At 29.7% G+C, this 14,458-nt stretch overlaps 1 protein-coding gene across 1 annotated transcript in view; it reads right to left on the bottom strand.

Annotated features, from left to right (window-relative positions):
- The window catches only part of LOC100207479 (unconventional myosin-Id), a 99,376-nt gene that overhangs the window by 28,816 nt on the left and 56,102 nt on the right, over positions 1–14,458 (bottom strand). Inside the window, exons 11-12 of the mRNA XM_065810713.1 lie at positions 3,932–4,002; positions 3,554–3,628 (exon numbers count right to left, since the gene is read on the bottom strand). Coding sequence (XP_065666785.1) covers positions 3,554–3,628; positions 3,932–4,002 — 146 coding nt within the window. The remainder of the gene's footprint in view (positions 1–3,553; positions 3,629–3,931; positions 4,003–14,458) is intronic.

The following is a 14,458-nucleotide window of genomic DNA, read 5'->3' as shown; positions in this document are numbered from 1 at the left end:
ACATACACTTTAATTTTTCGGCATTGTATTATTGATCTTTTTTCTTTAGAGTATTAAATATATAAAAAAAAATTAAAACAGTTCAAGAAGTTTCAACAGTCCAAAATTTCTTCACTTTAATCAAATATATGATTTTCTATAGAGGTTTACTGTTATTAGTTTTGTATTTACTTATTATTATTATTATTATTTATTCTTGCATTAAATATGTTTCAAAGTTATGAAAGAGATTTTTGACAAAGGATTACATTGTCAAAATAAAAAAAACCAGGCTAGGCAAGATGAATTGAACCATCGCCAAAATAAAGCTTAGGCTAGCTGAGATAAATTGTTATTGAAATGAAAGAGATGAGCCTAGGTGAGCTGAGGTAAATTGCTGTAGAAATGAAAGATATCAGGCTAGGCAAGAACTCAGTAAGTATAAATCGCATAGCAAGAAAGAATATTGCTATAAAGAGAATTAAACCATATTTAATTCTCTGAGGTTAATACATTGTTAGTATTGTGGTGCAAAGAAGTTTTTAAATAAAACTCATTTTTGTGCTGCCGCTCAGGAAAAGTTGTATCAGTTCCTCTTTCTCCATATCAACCATTTTTGACTGATTTAGCGACAGGAAACCATGTTAATCATCCTGTCAATCAAAATTGTTTTAAAAATCTAAGGTGTTATAGTTCCTCTGTACCTTTTTGCTTCTTTCACAGCCAAAATAGCTCCTCCCTCAAATAATGGCCCTTTTTGTTTTAGGGTCTATGGGCAAATTTTGCATCATACACCCACATATTGTCAGTTAAATATATACGATCCTAATTCAGCAGTGTCATTCAGAATGGAGAAACCTGGTAATGATAGTTGTATAAATGAGTTAATGCAAATTTTTATTTATTTTTAGCCTTGTTTTTTAAAAGAGTTGTTTATCCAAACTTGCAATAATAAATCTTGAAACTTTCACAAAAGAAAAACAGCCTCACAAAGTAAGTTTCTAATTTGTTATCTGTTTAGTCACAATTTAAGTTTTCAAATAAATAATTAGTAAATAAATTAATATGTATTAAGTGTATTCAATTAATAATTTTGTTCCATTTTTAGGTCGAATTCCTTCTCTTATGACTGATTTTCGAAAGTTCCTACATAGCAGAATTTAAGAAATGTTCCAAATGTTGATTGTATTCAAAAAGCTAAAACAAAGTTTGATAATCTCATACCATTTACTAAAAGCTATATAATAACGAAACAATGTTTCAATTTAAATTGTTTTTATAAGTATTTTTGACTTTTTTTTATTGAATACAATATTTTTTTGTAATTTTTTTTTCAAGTTTCATAATATTTGTTTGTAAATTTTTTTAAGTATATTTTTATCTTATCTCAAGAAAAATATGTTTTTTGTTTCTCAAGTAAATTTTTATATTTTTTATCTTTGCAATTATTGTTTTGAATTGATATTTTGGCCATTTTTGCTTTGCTTTTTATATTTTCTGGTTGTTTTTTTTTATATGTTAATAGAAACCATTTATACTTTTATCATCTTCTGTACTAGAGGTTTCCATTTGCATTAAGTATCAATTTTTGGCACAAACAACAGGTTTAATAATTTATTTGTCTAACTTGGCAGTAAAAACAGCTTAAATTGAATGAATTTGTTAAGAGTTTTCTTACAGAAAAGCTTTTATAAAAAATATCAAACAGATAAAGCTAACTTATTTAAAATAACTAGGTCTCTTTGACCCGTTCTTCCATATTCAAATTTGCTTTTTAAATAAATCTTAATGAGAGGGTATTATTATAGCCTTACTGTCTTATATGTTAAATTTTTATTATGCAAAAAATATCAAAGTAACTACAGTTTTAAAGTAAATTAATTGTTAACCAAAAAGCAAGAACTTTGAATCAATTATTTTTTTTCCGTTTACTATAATAAATTAAAAGTATAGAGACCAAATTAAGTACAAGTTTAGAAATAATCGGGTGTGGAACAGACTTACCACGACCTGCATTGTACAGAACAATTTTAAACTCACTATTTTAAGAGAACAAAATCTTATAAATGACATCATCAATCATTTAGTTTCTCTTGAATGGAACTCCAATTACATGATGTTAAATTTAATTCACAAGATTTAAGCTGGTTTAATAGTTGCACATGAAAGTACATCCAAATTGAACTTTGTGATATTTTTTTTTAACATCTTTGCTTCCAAAAAGGCTGCAAGCAACCACTATTAGAGTTGGAAGTTACTGGAAGAAAAAGATGAAGATTGTAGAGCAAGATAACAGTTGACAGACTACTTAAAAGATTGTAAATTATAAATCAGGTCAAAGAAAAAGGATGAGACTTAATTGACGAGTAACACAAGAATGAATTTTAGTAGATGGCACAAGAGACGCTAGCCCTTTAGAGCAGTGGCCATTATAATATTTGTAGAAAAGAGAAAGAGAAGCAACATTATGATGATGTGATAATGGTTGGCTGCAAGAGCAGGTCCAACTAGGTTTACAATGCGTTTTTGCACCTTGTCTAAAAAAGAAAGGGTATCATTAGAAGATCCGCCCCAGATATGGCAACAGTATTCCATTCAAGGCTGAATTTGAGATTTATAGAGATAGAGAATAGAATCCGGAGTAAAAAAGTGTCGAGCTCAATAAAGAAATGCAACCTTAGCAGATGCTAATTTTGCAACAGATTTGATATATGGTTTCCAAGAAAGATCAGAAGTAAGAGTTAATCTTAGAAGATGAAGGTTAGATGACTTATTGAGTACATTACTATTCATGAATATAGGAAGATCCAAATTATTGTGATGAGTGTTGAAAAAAATCAAGTCAAAGATTACCACAAAAAGTAGAATCAGTGTTCCTTTTTTTCTATCATTTTTATAATTGTCACTTATTGTTAGAAACACAGAAGAAATGATCCAAATCCAGAAAACCTTAGAACGCTGGTATAACTCAAACAATCAGCTTTTGAATACATAGTGTAAGATGACTTTGTTGATCTACTAAAACAAGATCTTGAATTTGGTCTCACATCTGTAACAGATTGGCAATTGCGGTGGCTTATGAATTTTAAGTCCAACAAAACTCAGTTATTTACTGATGGATGTGGGAGGGGGGAGCAAGACATTTCATATCTTTTTATAATTTTGCAAAAGTATGAAAACAAAAAAAATATTTATTGATATTAAGATACTTTTTTGAAAACTGCTGACAGGTAGTAAAAGACAATAGTAATACTAACAAACATTAAGAAAGTTTATAAATTAGAATCAAAAAACTTTGAACTCACAAATAAAAATCAAAAATTTTTCAATATTATTCAGTAAGAGAGGAAAATTTGTAGAGATAAAAAGTTATGTAAATCAAAAATATTTTCATAAGTATTCTATTTTACCTGTTGTACCCTATATATACTACGTCTTTTAAGTCACAAAAATATCAAACATATATTTTCTAGATTTATTGAATTCCTAATTTTTCCTAATTTTAAACTTTATCCTATTTTATTATATACTTTATTAATTTTTTTTTATTAGACAAAAAAAAAATGAAACATACCTGTTGTAAAGCAATCTTTTGAAGTCTTGGTACAAATCATCTTTATTTTTATCCAGGAAACTATCTACTGAATACCTAAATGATTGATTGATGATCATGATGATAAAATTTTTGTATTTTCACTTCTTTTTATTTGATATAAAAAAGTGAAACTATATACTATTCCAACTAATATACTTACAGTCAGTGCAAATCATGAAAAAGAACATTAAAAAATATATAGATATTTTTCCTTTTTGAGAAATATTTTAAAAAAATATTTTTTGTCAATTATTTCTATTATCCTTTGTTCAAAAAAATTTTGAATATGTAATATATATTTGTTGAAAATAAAAAAAAAGTTAAAACTTCCATAATATATAAAATTTGTAAACCTACTTTACATCTCCAGCATAATGTTGGATTTGGAAATCTCTATTGTGCATCAAAGTTTTGTCTGCTGTGTCAGTCTACAAAAATTGACTTTTAAATACAAAATGAACTTAAAAAAAAACAAAAAAAAAACTTTGTTATATTTAAAAAAGTGGAAAAAAAAAAGGAAGTTTTTCCTCTGAAATTTAATCACTTGATAAATATGTAATATATAGTAATAAGAAATGACAGATTGATTAAACATTAGGGTACATCATACTTTTAAAATTTTTGATTTTCAATTCAGCAGATAATTTTTATGGTGCCACTATATGTAAATATTAACTTCCAAAAAAAAAAATTGAAAAAAAAATTATTTTTACCTAGGCGGGATTGCAGTTTTCGAAAAGGTAAAATTGTTCATTTATGCATAAAGGCAAGGAGGGTCAAAATTTTTAAATTATTGAAATATGAAACTATTTAGATTTTTTTTATATATATTACCATATGTTGTGAAACGTTAATAATTTTTTTTTCTAAAGAAAATAAATTTTCCTGGGGAAAAGGGTCTTATAAGATTGAAAAAAAAAAGTTAAAATATAATAAATGATAAATTTTTCAAATAATTAGGACTTTCATTGGAATTTTTTCATTAGAAATTTTCAGACTTTATTTGTTTGAATGACATCTTTATAGTTCAGCTTAACAACATCGTTTAGCTTAACAACATTAAAAACAAAACAATGTTATGTTATAATATAGTCATAAAAATGTTTTTGTTTACAATTTTGTTAAAAAAGGTTACTAAAATTTTGTTTACAATTTTGTTAAAAAAAGGTTAAAATTTTTTTTGATTTTAGCTCGGGCAAAGTTTTTCTGTTATTCATTCGTGCTCTCACAAACTCGTCTCTTTTTTCAAAATCACTAACAGAAAGTGCTGCTTCTGTAACTTCTTTTACTGCCCTTTCACAAGATTGCGTGTGAAGAGGAAAGTACGGAGCTTCAAAATGAGTGACCAGATATTTCTCAAGATTGTATGTAGAGATTTGGCATGTGAACACTGGTTCTGATATTTTCTTCTTCTCCCAATCTATTAGCTCTTTGATAGACAAAGCTTCCGTATTGAGAAAAACCTTTTTTGTGACCTTACAGCTGTGTCTCCGAACTGCAAGGTTTTCCTTATATCTTTAATTGTTTTAATGGCAAACTTCCTCGATTCTTCATCTGAGCTTGACAAAAGCGTTAAGATAAGGGATTTTAAGAGGGCAAAATAGGCTCCATTTTGAATGTATTGTGTGGCAATATTTTGAACTTCATTATTTTGTTTTTTTGGCAGTCACAACAGTGTTACCATCTACAATACTGTGTTTTACTTTGATTTCATACCACATGTGGAAATACTTGAGCTACCCATTTAACGATTAAATGAAACTTTCGAAGAACATCACCAGTAAAAGTGTGATCACTCATATAGAGGAAAATGAAAGCTTCTGCTGTGGTAAGCCATCTGCTGTGGCAAATATTTCCACACTTTGCTTTAGAAAGATTTATGTCCAACTTGCCAGTGAACAAACATTGTACCAACTTATAACAGAGAGCTGCATCTGTTGACATTGTTTTGAGAACGTTTTCAGGAGTTTCAATTAAAGGTTCCAGCTGTTCCATAGGTTCAAATGTTTCAAGTCTTTTTATGCTATATATATAGGGCCAGTAAAACCATCCTTTGAATTAGTTGGGCCATCCAGTTCAACAATTATGTGCCTCAATGGTAATTCATTACAATGGAGCATACAAATAGACCGGAATAATTTTCTCCCTACTAATTGTTCCAGATTTGACAGCGAACCTCCATCTTTTCCTGAACCTGTCATGGAGTTTGTAGAATCTCCACCTTCGACCTCTAAGGACTCATGGATTGCCCTTGGAACCATCCAATTGTAAAGAGCAAATGCGGCTTCTTTGGCTGGTTTGCTTGGTGGTATAGCTTTAGGTGGTGTGTAATAAGTAAGGTATCTTCCATCAGCCTTACAGGTCACAGTTATATATTCTTCTTTTATAGTCCTCATGTGAAATTTATTTGTTAGAGGATTCTGTTCCAAAACTAAAGTTGAGTCCTTCTTTCCATCAATAAACAAACCTCTAACAGGTTCTTCGTCAGTTAACTTTTCTTCAGACATTATTACTCTCTCCATTATTGCTTCCCTTGCTCTTCTTACTTTCATAGGATCAACAGCTAAATAAGACATATCAGGCGTCAAATACTTCGCTTCAATAAGGTCTAGAAGAAAGGATGAACAACAGCTGATGTTGCTGCTGGTGAAATATAATATCTTATTGAAACTTCTGCAGTATGACTAATTGACATATAGTTTTTTTTCCAAATCTTGTTTTGCATTCATTTCTTTTTTTAAATCTGAATTATCCTCAATTAAACATTCAATAACGTTGTCATTTTCTACCTTTTTTTTTTTTGCATTTCTAATTTTTTCTATACTCCAGACTTTCTCTTCATTTTTTTCTCCTCTCGCAAAATCTGTCAAGCGGTCTCTTTAATGTCATTAAAACCCATCTGGTATTTTGAAATAGATCCTTTTTTTTTCCTTTGGGCATTAAGCCATGGAAGTTCAACCTTGGGAGTTTTTTTCTCTTTCACACAAGTACACTTAATATGTACTTGATCAACGCAAGAATAATTTTTCAAACAGAACTCGTTACATAACATAATTTCACACTTGCAACATGTTATATCTAGCAATTGATCCAGTTTTGATTCCCAAGAAGACACGTGTGTCTTAGAAGCTTTCCCATGTGCTATATCTTTGATCTTGTTCCAGAAAAATTCAATTTTCTCCATTAAAGTTTTCTTTCCAATAACCACTGGAGGTTTAAAAAGAGCCTTTGCTTTCATCCACTGCTGCAGAACAATATCAGCTAGCAGTCGAGAAAGGTCTCTCACTTAAATATTCCTTCTAAAAACAAAAATATTCAATATAATGCTAAATGTATAATTTGTTTCATAAATTTTGAGTTTCTTGATTATTACCTGTTAACATCTTCTTCTCGGAGTAAAGCTTATTGGATAAGCAGACCTTTTCTCAAAATGTCTCTTCAAGTTGGCACTTCTGACAGAATAAGATCCTTACTTCTGCCTAAATAAGTTGATAACTTTGTTTCCATAGAGAGTCTTGTGTTTTTGAAGTAGTCATAGTTAACTTAATATCTTTATTAGAATTTCCATTTACATGATTGCAAATAAAAAAACGAACTCTTTTTATATAGTTTTTAAACCACGATGACCTCATAAAGACATAATTACAAAGTCGTAATAGTCAGAAACAACTTACACTTCAACCCCCAAGTAAAATAACAACATCATTATTGCGATACACTTTTAATTATAGTCATTTTGTCTGAACTATAAAGATGTCATTCAAAAAAGTCTGAAAATTTCTAATGAAAAAATTCCAATGAAAGTCCAAATTATTTGAAAAATTTATCATTTATTATATTTTAACTTTTTTTTTCGATCTTAAAAGGCCCTTTTCCCCACAAAAATCTATTTTTTTTAGAAAAAAAAATTATTCACATTTCACAGCATATGGTAATATATATAAAAAAAATCTAAATAGTTTCATATTTCAATAATTTAAAAATTTTGGCCCTTCTTGCATTTATGCATAAACGAACAATTTTACTTTTTCGAAAACTGCAATCCTGCCTAGGTAAAAAAAATTTTTTATTTTCTTTTGGAAGTTAATATTTACATATAGTGGCGCCATAAAAATTATCTGCCGAATTAAAAATCAAAAATTTTAAAAGTATGATGTACCCTATTAAACATTGTGTGAAGAAAAAAGTTGGATGAAGGAATGAAGGAGGAAGGAGGGGGTGGGGGGGGGGTGGGAGGTAGAGGATCTTGAAGAAATTATAAAAGAGAATTTTTTTTTTTAAATTTAACAACTTTGCTTTCAACAACCACTATTAGAGTTGGAAGTTACTGGAAGAGAAAAGATGAAGATTGTAGAGCAAGATAATGATTGACAGACAACTTAAGAGATTGCAAATTGTATGAACCAGGAAAGCAAGATGGAGGAAGCGAATTCCAAAGAACTGATGTTCAAAGAAAAAACTAGAGGAATAAGAGTTTTTGGAGCATTTAGGAACAGTCACAGAAAAAAGATGAGACTTAATTGAATGACAAGTAATAGGAGAATGAATTTTAGTAGATAGCACAAGAGACGCTAGCCCTTTAGAGCTGTGTAGAAAAGAAAATGCTCAATTAACAATATTTTTGCCTAAAACTATTGTGATTTGCATAGAATTTATCAATTGAATTATAAACTGCATTTTTTAAAATAGGAAACCAAAACCATAATAAATCAAAATATTTTTTTAGGTAAGAAATCAAAATTTAAAAAAGCTATAACTCTTATAAAAAACAATTTCTTTTTTAAATTTTTTGTTAATCAACATAAATTAAGTTTTCCAAATGTTAATAGACAAAAAAAGTTTTATATCAAACAGTTTATATAAAAATTAAAAAAAAAAAAACTAAAAGCTTTTTTTAAACATGTTTTAGTTTTTATTCTGTTTGTTGCTATTCCTTTGTATTCATAAAGCTTGAGTTGAAGGGTTTAACTATTTTGGTAAAAAAGCAGCCCTTGCTACTGAAAAAATGTTTTCTTAAAACAGAATTTAAAGAGCTTATAGTTTATAGTACTAAAGTTATAGAAATAAGACTCTTTGTGTCAAGCTGTCTTGACTTTTAAAATAGCTTGATACAAAGCTCAAAAAGCCAACTTTTATACATTGCTTTTAGCAAATGCAGAACTGTATACTGCAGTGAGGATGATGCTTTTTGTAATTTTTGAATCTTAGGATGACCATACTTGCTTTTGCAAGTATTTATGACTTAAATTTAAGAACTCCACATAAAAAGTTTATTTGGATAACAACACAGTGAGAAAAATAAGGAGGCTCAATCAACAATCAGAAGAAGCTTTAAAAACATTAGTTATTGGTAACATTTTATCCATCCACTGCTACATTTGACGCTGAAAATATGGGTGTTGCAACAAAAATGAATTTCAATTGCTGTCTCCATGGAAAAATATATTTGTTTCTGGTACATGTTTGAGTTAGCTTTTAGAACCAGAAGATAATATAAATCCTATGTATAGATGTTCAATCCATCATAGCAGGTTGTAAACTAGCCCTGTGGGGTCCTGTCAAACCCGGTATTCCCTAATGCTCATAAAATTAAAATTCCCAATTTAAAAATCCTATTTTCCAAATAAAGTTAGCTAAATCATAAATTAAAACTTAATATTAACTCTGAAAACTATTGAAAATTAATTATCATAAAATACTAATAGAAAAATAACATAAGAAATTCTGATAAATTGAAAAAAATTGCTACTATTGTTATAACTACACAATTGCATAACTGTGAAAATTTTGAGAAAAACGTCGTGAGAATTGGTATTTTTCCCGCAATTATAGGGATTTTCTCAGCAACTTGCATTTCTCAAAATTCGCAGAATATTTTTTGCAAAGCCTTCCAACAACAGCTAATATTTTATAAAAAAGCAAGAAATAAAGTACAATCTAAAAAACAAGCTGAATTAGGAGATCGCATCAAATATAATCTTTTTTTACTTATTGGCATTGACTAAAATCTTTTTTTACTCATCTACTATCACTTCTCGACTAACATTTTTAAAAAACCACCTCTGAAATAAAAGTTAAATACAAAAAATGTTTTATGATTATAAGAAACTGGTAGTAGAAATTTATTTAATGAGGAAAATAGATTTCTTTACATTACTGCTTGCTTGTACTTAAAATGTAAATTAAGTACGTGTATTAAAACGTAAATTAAATATGTTTAATAACAAAAATGTTTTTTTTATTACAACAAACTGGTACTAGAAATTTAAAAAACAAACTAGATTCACTGCTTGCTTGAATTTAAAACGTAAAAGCAAACTTAAATGTTTGAATGAATTATTGTCATAATGACATTTTATGACTATGAATGAAAAAATAATTATTGGTGTTCTTCGTTGTAACAATAGCGTGCAATTGCTTGCAATCAATATTCTTCTGTAATTAAACGACACTTGTTGTTGTTTTTGCTGAGAATTTGTAATTGCAACTTTATTTTGCTATGCAATTTATGTAATAAACTAATATTAATTATAAAATTGAACTCATAATAAATGTGAAATATGAAATTTATGAGCTCATGTTTACTATTTCAAAACTTTCTATTTTTCTATTTCTCAAATATTTCTTTTGATGACACAATTTATTACATGATGGTGTAAGGGTTCGTCCATAGAGGATGTAAATTTAATGTGTTTGTGTTTGAGAAATGAATTATTGATTTAGTTTTTTTCTCGACTTGCTTATGTGTCAAAAAAGAAATCCATTTATACAAATGCCCACCAATGAAAAAGGAACATATATTCAAAAGAATACTCTTAAAATGAAAGTGACAATGATATATTAAGACTAAAAATAAATCAAATATATAATTTTTAATAATAATTAATTTATATACACTGATTAAAATAATATAAAAATTTATATTTTTTAATATATCTTTGAAAATCGTAGAATGAATTTGCCGTGTCGTTGTGAAGCCTATTTAATTTTGTGTTGATTGTCATCTGAAATAACATAGATTAACACATACATTAGATTGTCATCTTTATCTTCAACAGATGTTATAGATGGTATTTTTTTATTTATTTGACACTGTCAATGTATGCTGCGCTGAAGTGGAGTAAAAGAGAAAAAAAAAATAAGAAAAAGACCCCAATCATTCCCAGATCACATTTAAATCTCAGGAGGTAGGAGGGGGTTTTGGAAAATATTTTGAAAAATTCCTAATTTTGACAAAACCTTGTGTTAAATTTATTCCTAGTTAACATCCTGCATAGGTAATTTGAAGTATGGCTGGGCTAGCTGGATATGGTTCAGGGATAAACTTTTTACGCTGTTTTCTAGTAATATTTCTAGTAATGACTAAAATACATAGATACGGTTACATACATAACTCCTGTTTCCACGGGAGAATATGTTTATTTCTGGAACATGTCTGAGCTAGAACTAGAATATAATATAAATGTATAGATGTTAAATCTATCATGTAATCAGGTAATTTCAAGTATGGCTGGGTTGGCTAGATTTAGTTCAGGGATAGAATTCTTTACACTGGTTTCTAGTAATATTTGACTCTATTGTACTGGAACATGCAATACTTACTTCAACAACCATAGGTATGTGTGTGTATATATTTATATGTATGTATATATGTATGTATACTTATGTGTGTATATATATGTAAATATGTTTATTTTTTAAGTTCTCATTTTTTATAGATATATAATTTTTTTTTCCCCGCCATACTTTGTTTTTGACTTTTGACATTGTAGTAGTTTCGTTTACTGTTGTTGTCGTTATTGCTATATTTTATTTAAAACCTGCTTTTGATTGGTTAGCAACATTCGGTCTAGCTAGTTATGTTGCTTTTATAATTTTTTATACAGATTTCTATATCTTATCGGCTTGAGTTTATTTATTCAACAAGTACTAATTGTAGTAACTTATTGTATTTATAATAAAGTTTTACCTAACAACACTAATCACATTGGTAGTGTAGTTGAGTATTATGTGGTTTTCTATTAAAATATAATAATTTTTATTATTCTATATTATCATTTACATTTTAATCTATTAATTTTTGTCATTTTTATTAAATAAACTTTTTCTTATTATACAGTAGCGGCATAAAGTCTTTGCCACACTAAGGAAAAACAAGAAAAAAGTCATTCATTTTTATTATGCAAAAGTTAAAGCACCACCAAACAGCACAAAACATGATTCAAATGATATAAATGCATAGGACTTGTAAAAAAACAACACAAATATAAAAAAATGTTAATATTTTGTGTGTCCACTGCGTGCATCAATGACTGTCTGTATGGGCCTAGGCATTGACTGTACCAGCTTTTGGACTGTGGCCATTGGGATTGCATGCCAAGCAGACTCCAACTGTTGCCACAATTCATCTAAATTGCTGGGCTTGCTTTTCTGCACCATTCTGAACAGTTCCTCCCACAAATTTTTAATGGGGTTCAAGCCGGGACTTTGTGGTCGCCATTCAATCACATTGATGCGTGCGGTTCGAAAGTATTCAGTAACTTTTTTGGCTTTGTGGCAGGGAGCATTGTCTTGTTGGAAAACAAACATCTTATTCCTGCCAAAAAGCTTGGTGGCAGATGATTTAATTTGTGTTTTGAGTATTTCTATATACTTGTCTTGGTTAACAGTGCCTGTACAACGATACAGCTGGCCAACACCAAATCCCGACATGCAACACCAAATCATAAGGAAACATCCACCATGTTTCACTGTTGGTGCAACACATTGAGAACTAAATCTCTCACCAACTTTCCTTCTAACATACGCTCGTTTTGCTCCACAGAATACAGTAAAACAACTCTCATCACTCCACAACACTTTATTCCACTGTTCAACAGTCCAGTTCTTGTGTTGCCTTGCAAATGCTTGTCGTTTCGCAATATTGTCAGACCGCAATAATGGCTTCTTGGCAGCAATTCTGCCATTCAACCCAGCTTGCTAAAGGCGTTTCCTTACGGTTCTTGCTGCCTGATTGATGCTGTGCATTTTTTCCATGTAACTGGCTACATCAGATCCCGTGTTGAAGCGATAAGCCAGACTTGCCCGAACCAAAAGCCAATCTTCCCGAATGGTCGTTTTGCTTGGTCTGCCAGAACACTTTTTGTCTTTTACTGTCCCAGTCTTTCTCTCTCTTTTGATGGTGTAGGTGACAGTCCTCAAGCTAACCTTTAATGCTTTAGCAATGTCCCTGTGGGAAATTCCTTGTTTTGCCATTACCATTATTTGCAGGCGTTGTTCAAGTGATAATGGGATGGCCATATCGATAACAATCCTATACAAAATAGCACATTTTTTTCTAATAACTCATAAAATTATGTAAAAAATAATTGTTCACGTTAAGTTTAGTTGACAAGAATAAAAAATAAATTAGAGATTTGATGTGAAATAATGATATATGTGTAATTGTAGTTAATTAGACTAATTATAATTACTAATTATAATTAGTAATTAACTGATAATTACTATGGTGTAAACCAATCAAAATTGTAGTAAAAGTTATAGAGTGATACTATGTGGTATACAGCAACCACAAATTTCAACAAATATGCGCAAAAACATCCAAAAACTATATTTTACTTACCAGTATAATACAGATTGTATTGAAGATAGTGGCAGGTGTCTCAATCAACCAACAATAGCAATTAAATTAACAAGTTAAACTATATAAAAACCGTTGCGGGAGATGTATATATATGTATATATATATACATAAATATATTTATATTTTATTTCATTTTATTTTCAATTTGTTATATTATTTGGTATTGAATTCTCATCTCTCACTATCCATATTTTTTCATCAAAAATATTAGTGCTTTACAAATTTGGGTGAAGTTAAGGTTTTGGCTGTTTGTAATGAAGTCCTTTTTTACTGCAGTATAGAGAAGGCATAAATTGCGGGGTAAAGCATAAATGGTGATGATGTTTATCTGATGGGATAAACTAGCTATTGGTGCTGCGCCTCTTTGAAATGCCAGTAATAAACACAATTCTGAGGAGTAATTTATTACCACCACTACATTAATTATGATTACACAAAAGCAATAATGTTCTATCTTGTTATTCATTATACATAAGAGCCTAAATCAGATATCGGGGAGCATGTTCGACCTTTTTTCTGTCCAGGTAATCCCCAATATGCTCAATTATATTCAAAACTGGACTCTGGGGAGGCCAGGTCATCAATTCCAGTACTCCTTCCTCTGCCATTTCATTTAAATAATTTTTTGTTACTTAGGAACAATGTTTTGGGTCATTGTCCTGCTGCAGAATAAAATTATGACCTATTAGTCTCATTCCGGAAGATACAGCATGGTGCCTTAGGATATCCACATAACGTTCTCTGGTGAGTCGCCCCTCTATTTTGATCAAATCACCTACTCCAGATAAAGATAAACAGCCCCAAACTTGTAAAGAGCCTCCTCTGTGTTTAATAGTATGGTTCAAACACTCGGGCTTATAGGCTTCTTCAATTCTTCTTCAAACATATTGGCGTTCTATATTTCCAATAAATTCGAATTTGGACTCATCGGTGTACAGAACCCGATAAAACATTTTTGGACCCAATTTTTGTGTTGTTTTGCATATTTAAGTCGTTTTTCTTTATTGCCACACCGTAATAATGGTTTTTGAATTGCAACAAACCCTCTTAATCCCGATTTGAGTAGGTGCCATCGAATACAAGAAGAGCTGACATTTTTCCCAGTTGCTGTGTTAATGTCCTTTGTCAACTCGGTTGATACTTTTTTTGTATTTCTTAAAGATAGGGTTTTTAAATATTTATTGTCATCTTTGGTTAACTTAGGAGGTCTACCACTTTTCTTTCTATCTTCAAGGGAGCCA

Source organism: Hydra vulgaris, chromosome 11 (genome assembly GCF_038396675.1).
Source record: "Hydra vulgaris chromosome 11, alternate assembly HydraT2T_AEP".
Classification (NCBI taxonomy): domain Eukaryota; kingdom Metazoa; phylum Cnidaria; class Hydrozoa; order Anthoathecata; family Hydridae; genus Hydra; species Hydra vulgaris.
Note: the sequence above shows the minus strand (reverse complement) of the source record. Positions and strands in the feature narration are given on the sequence as shown.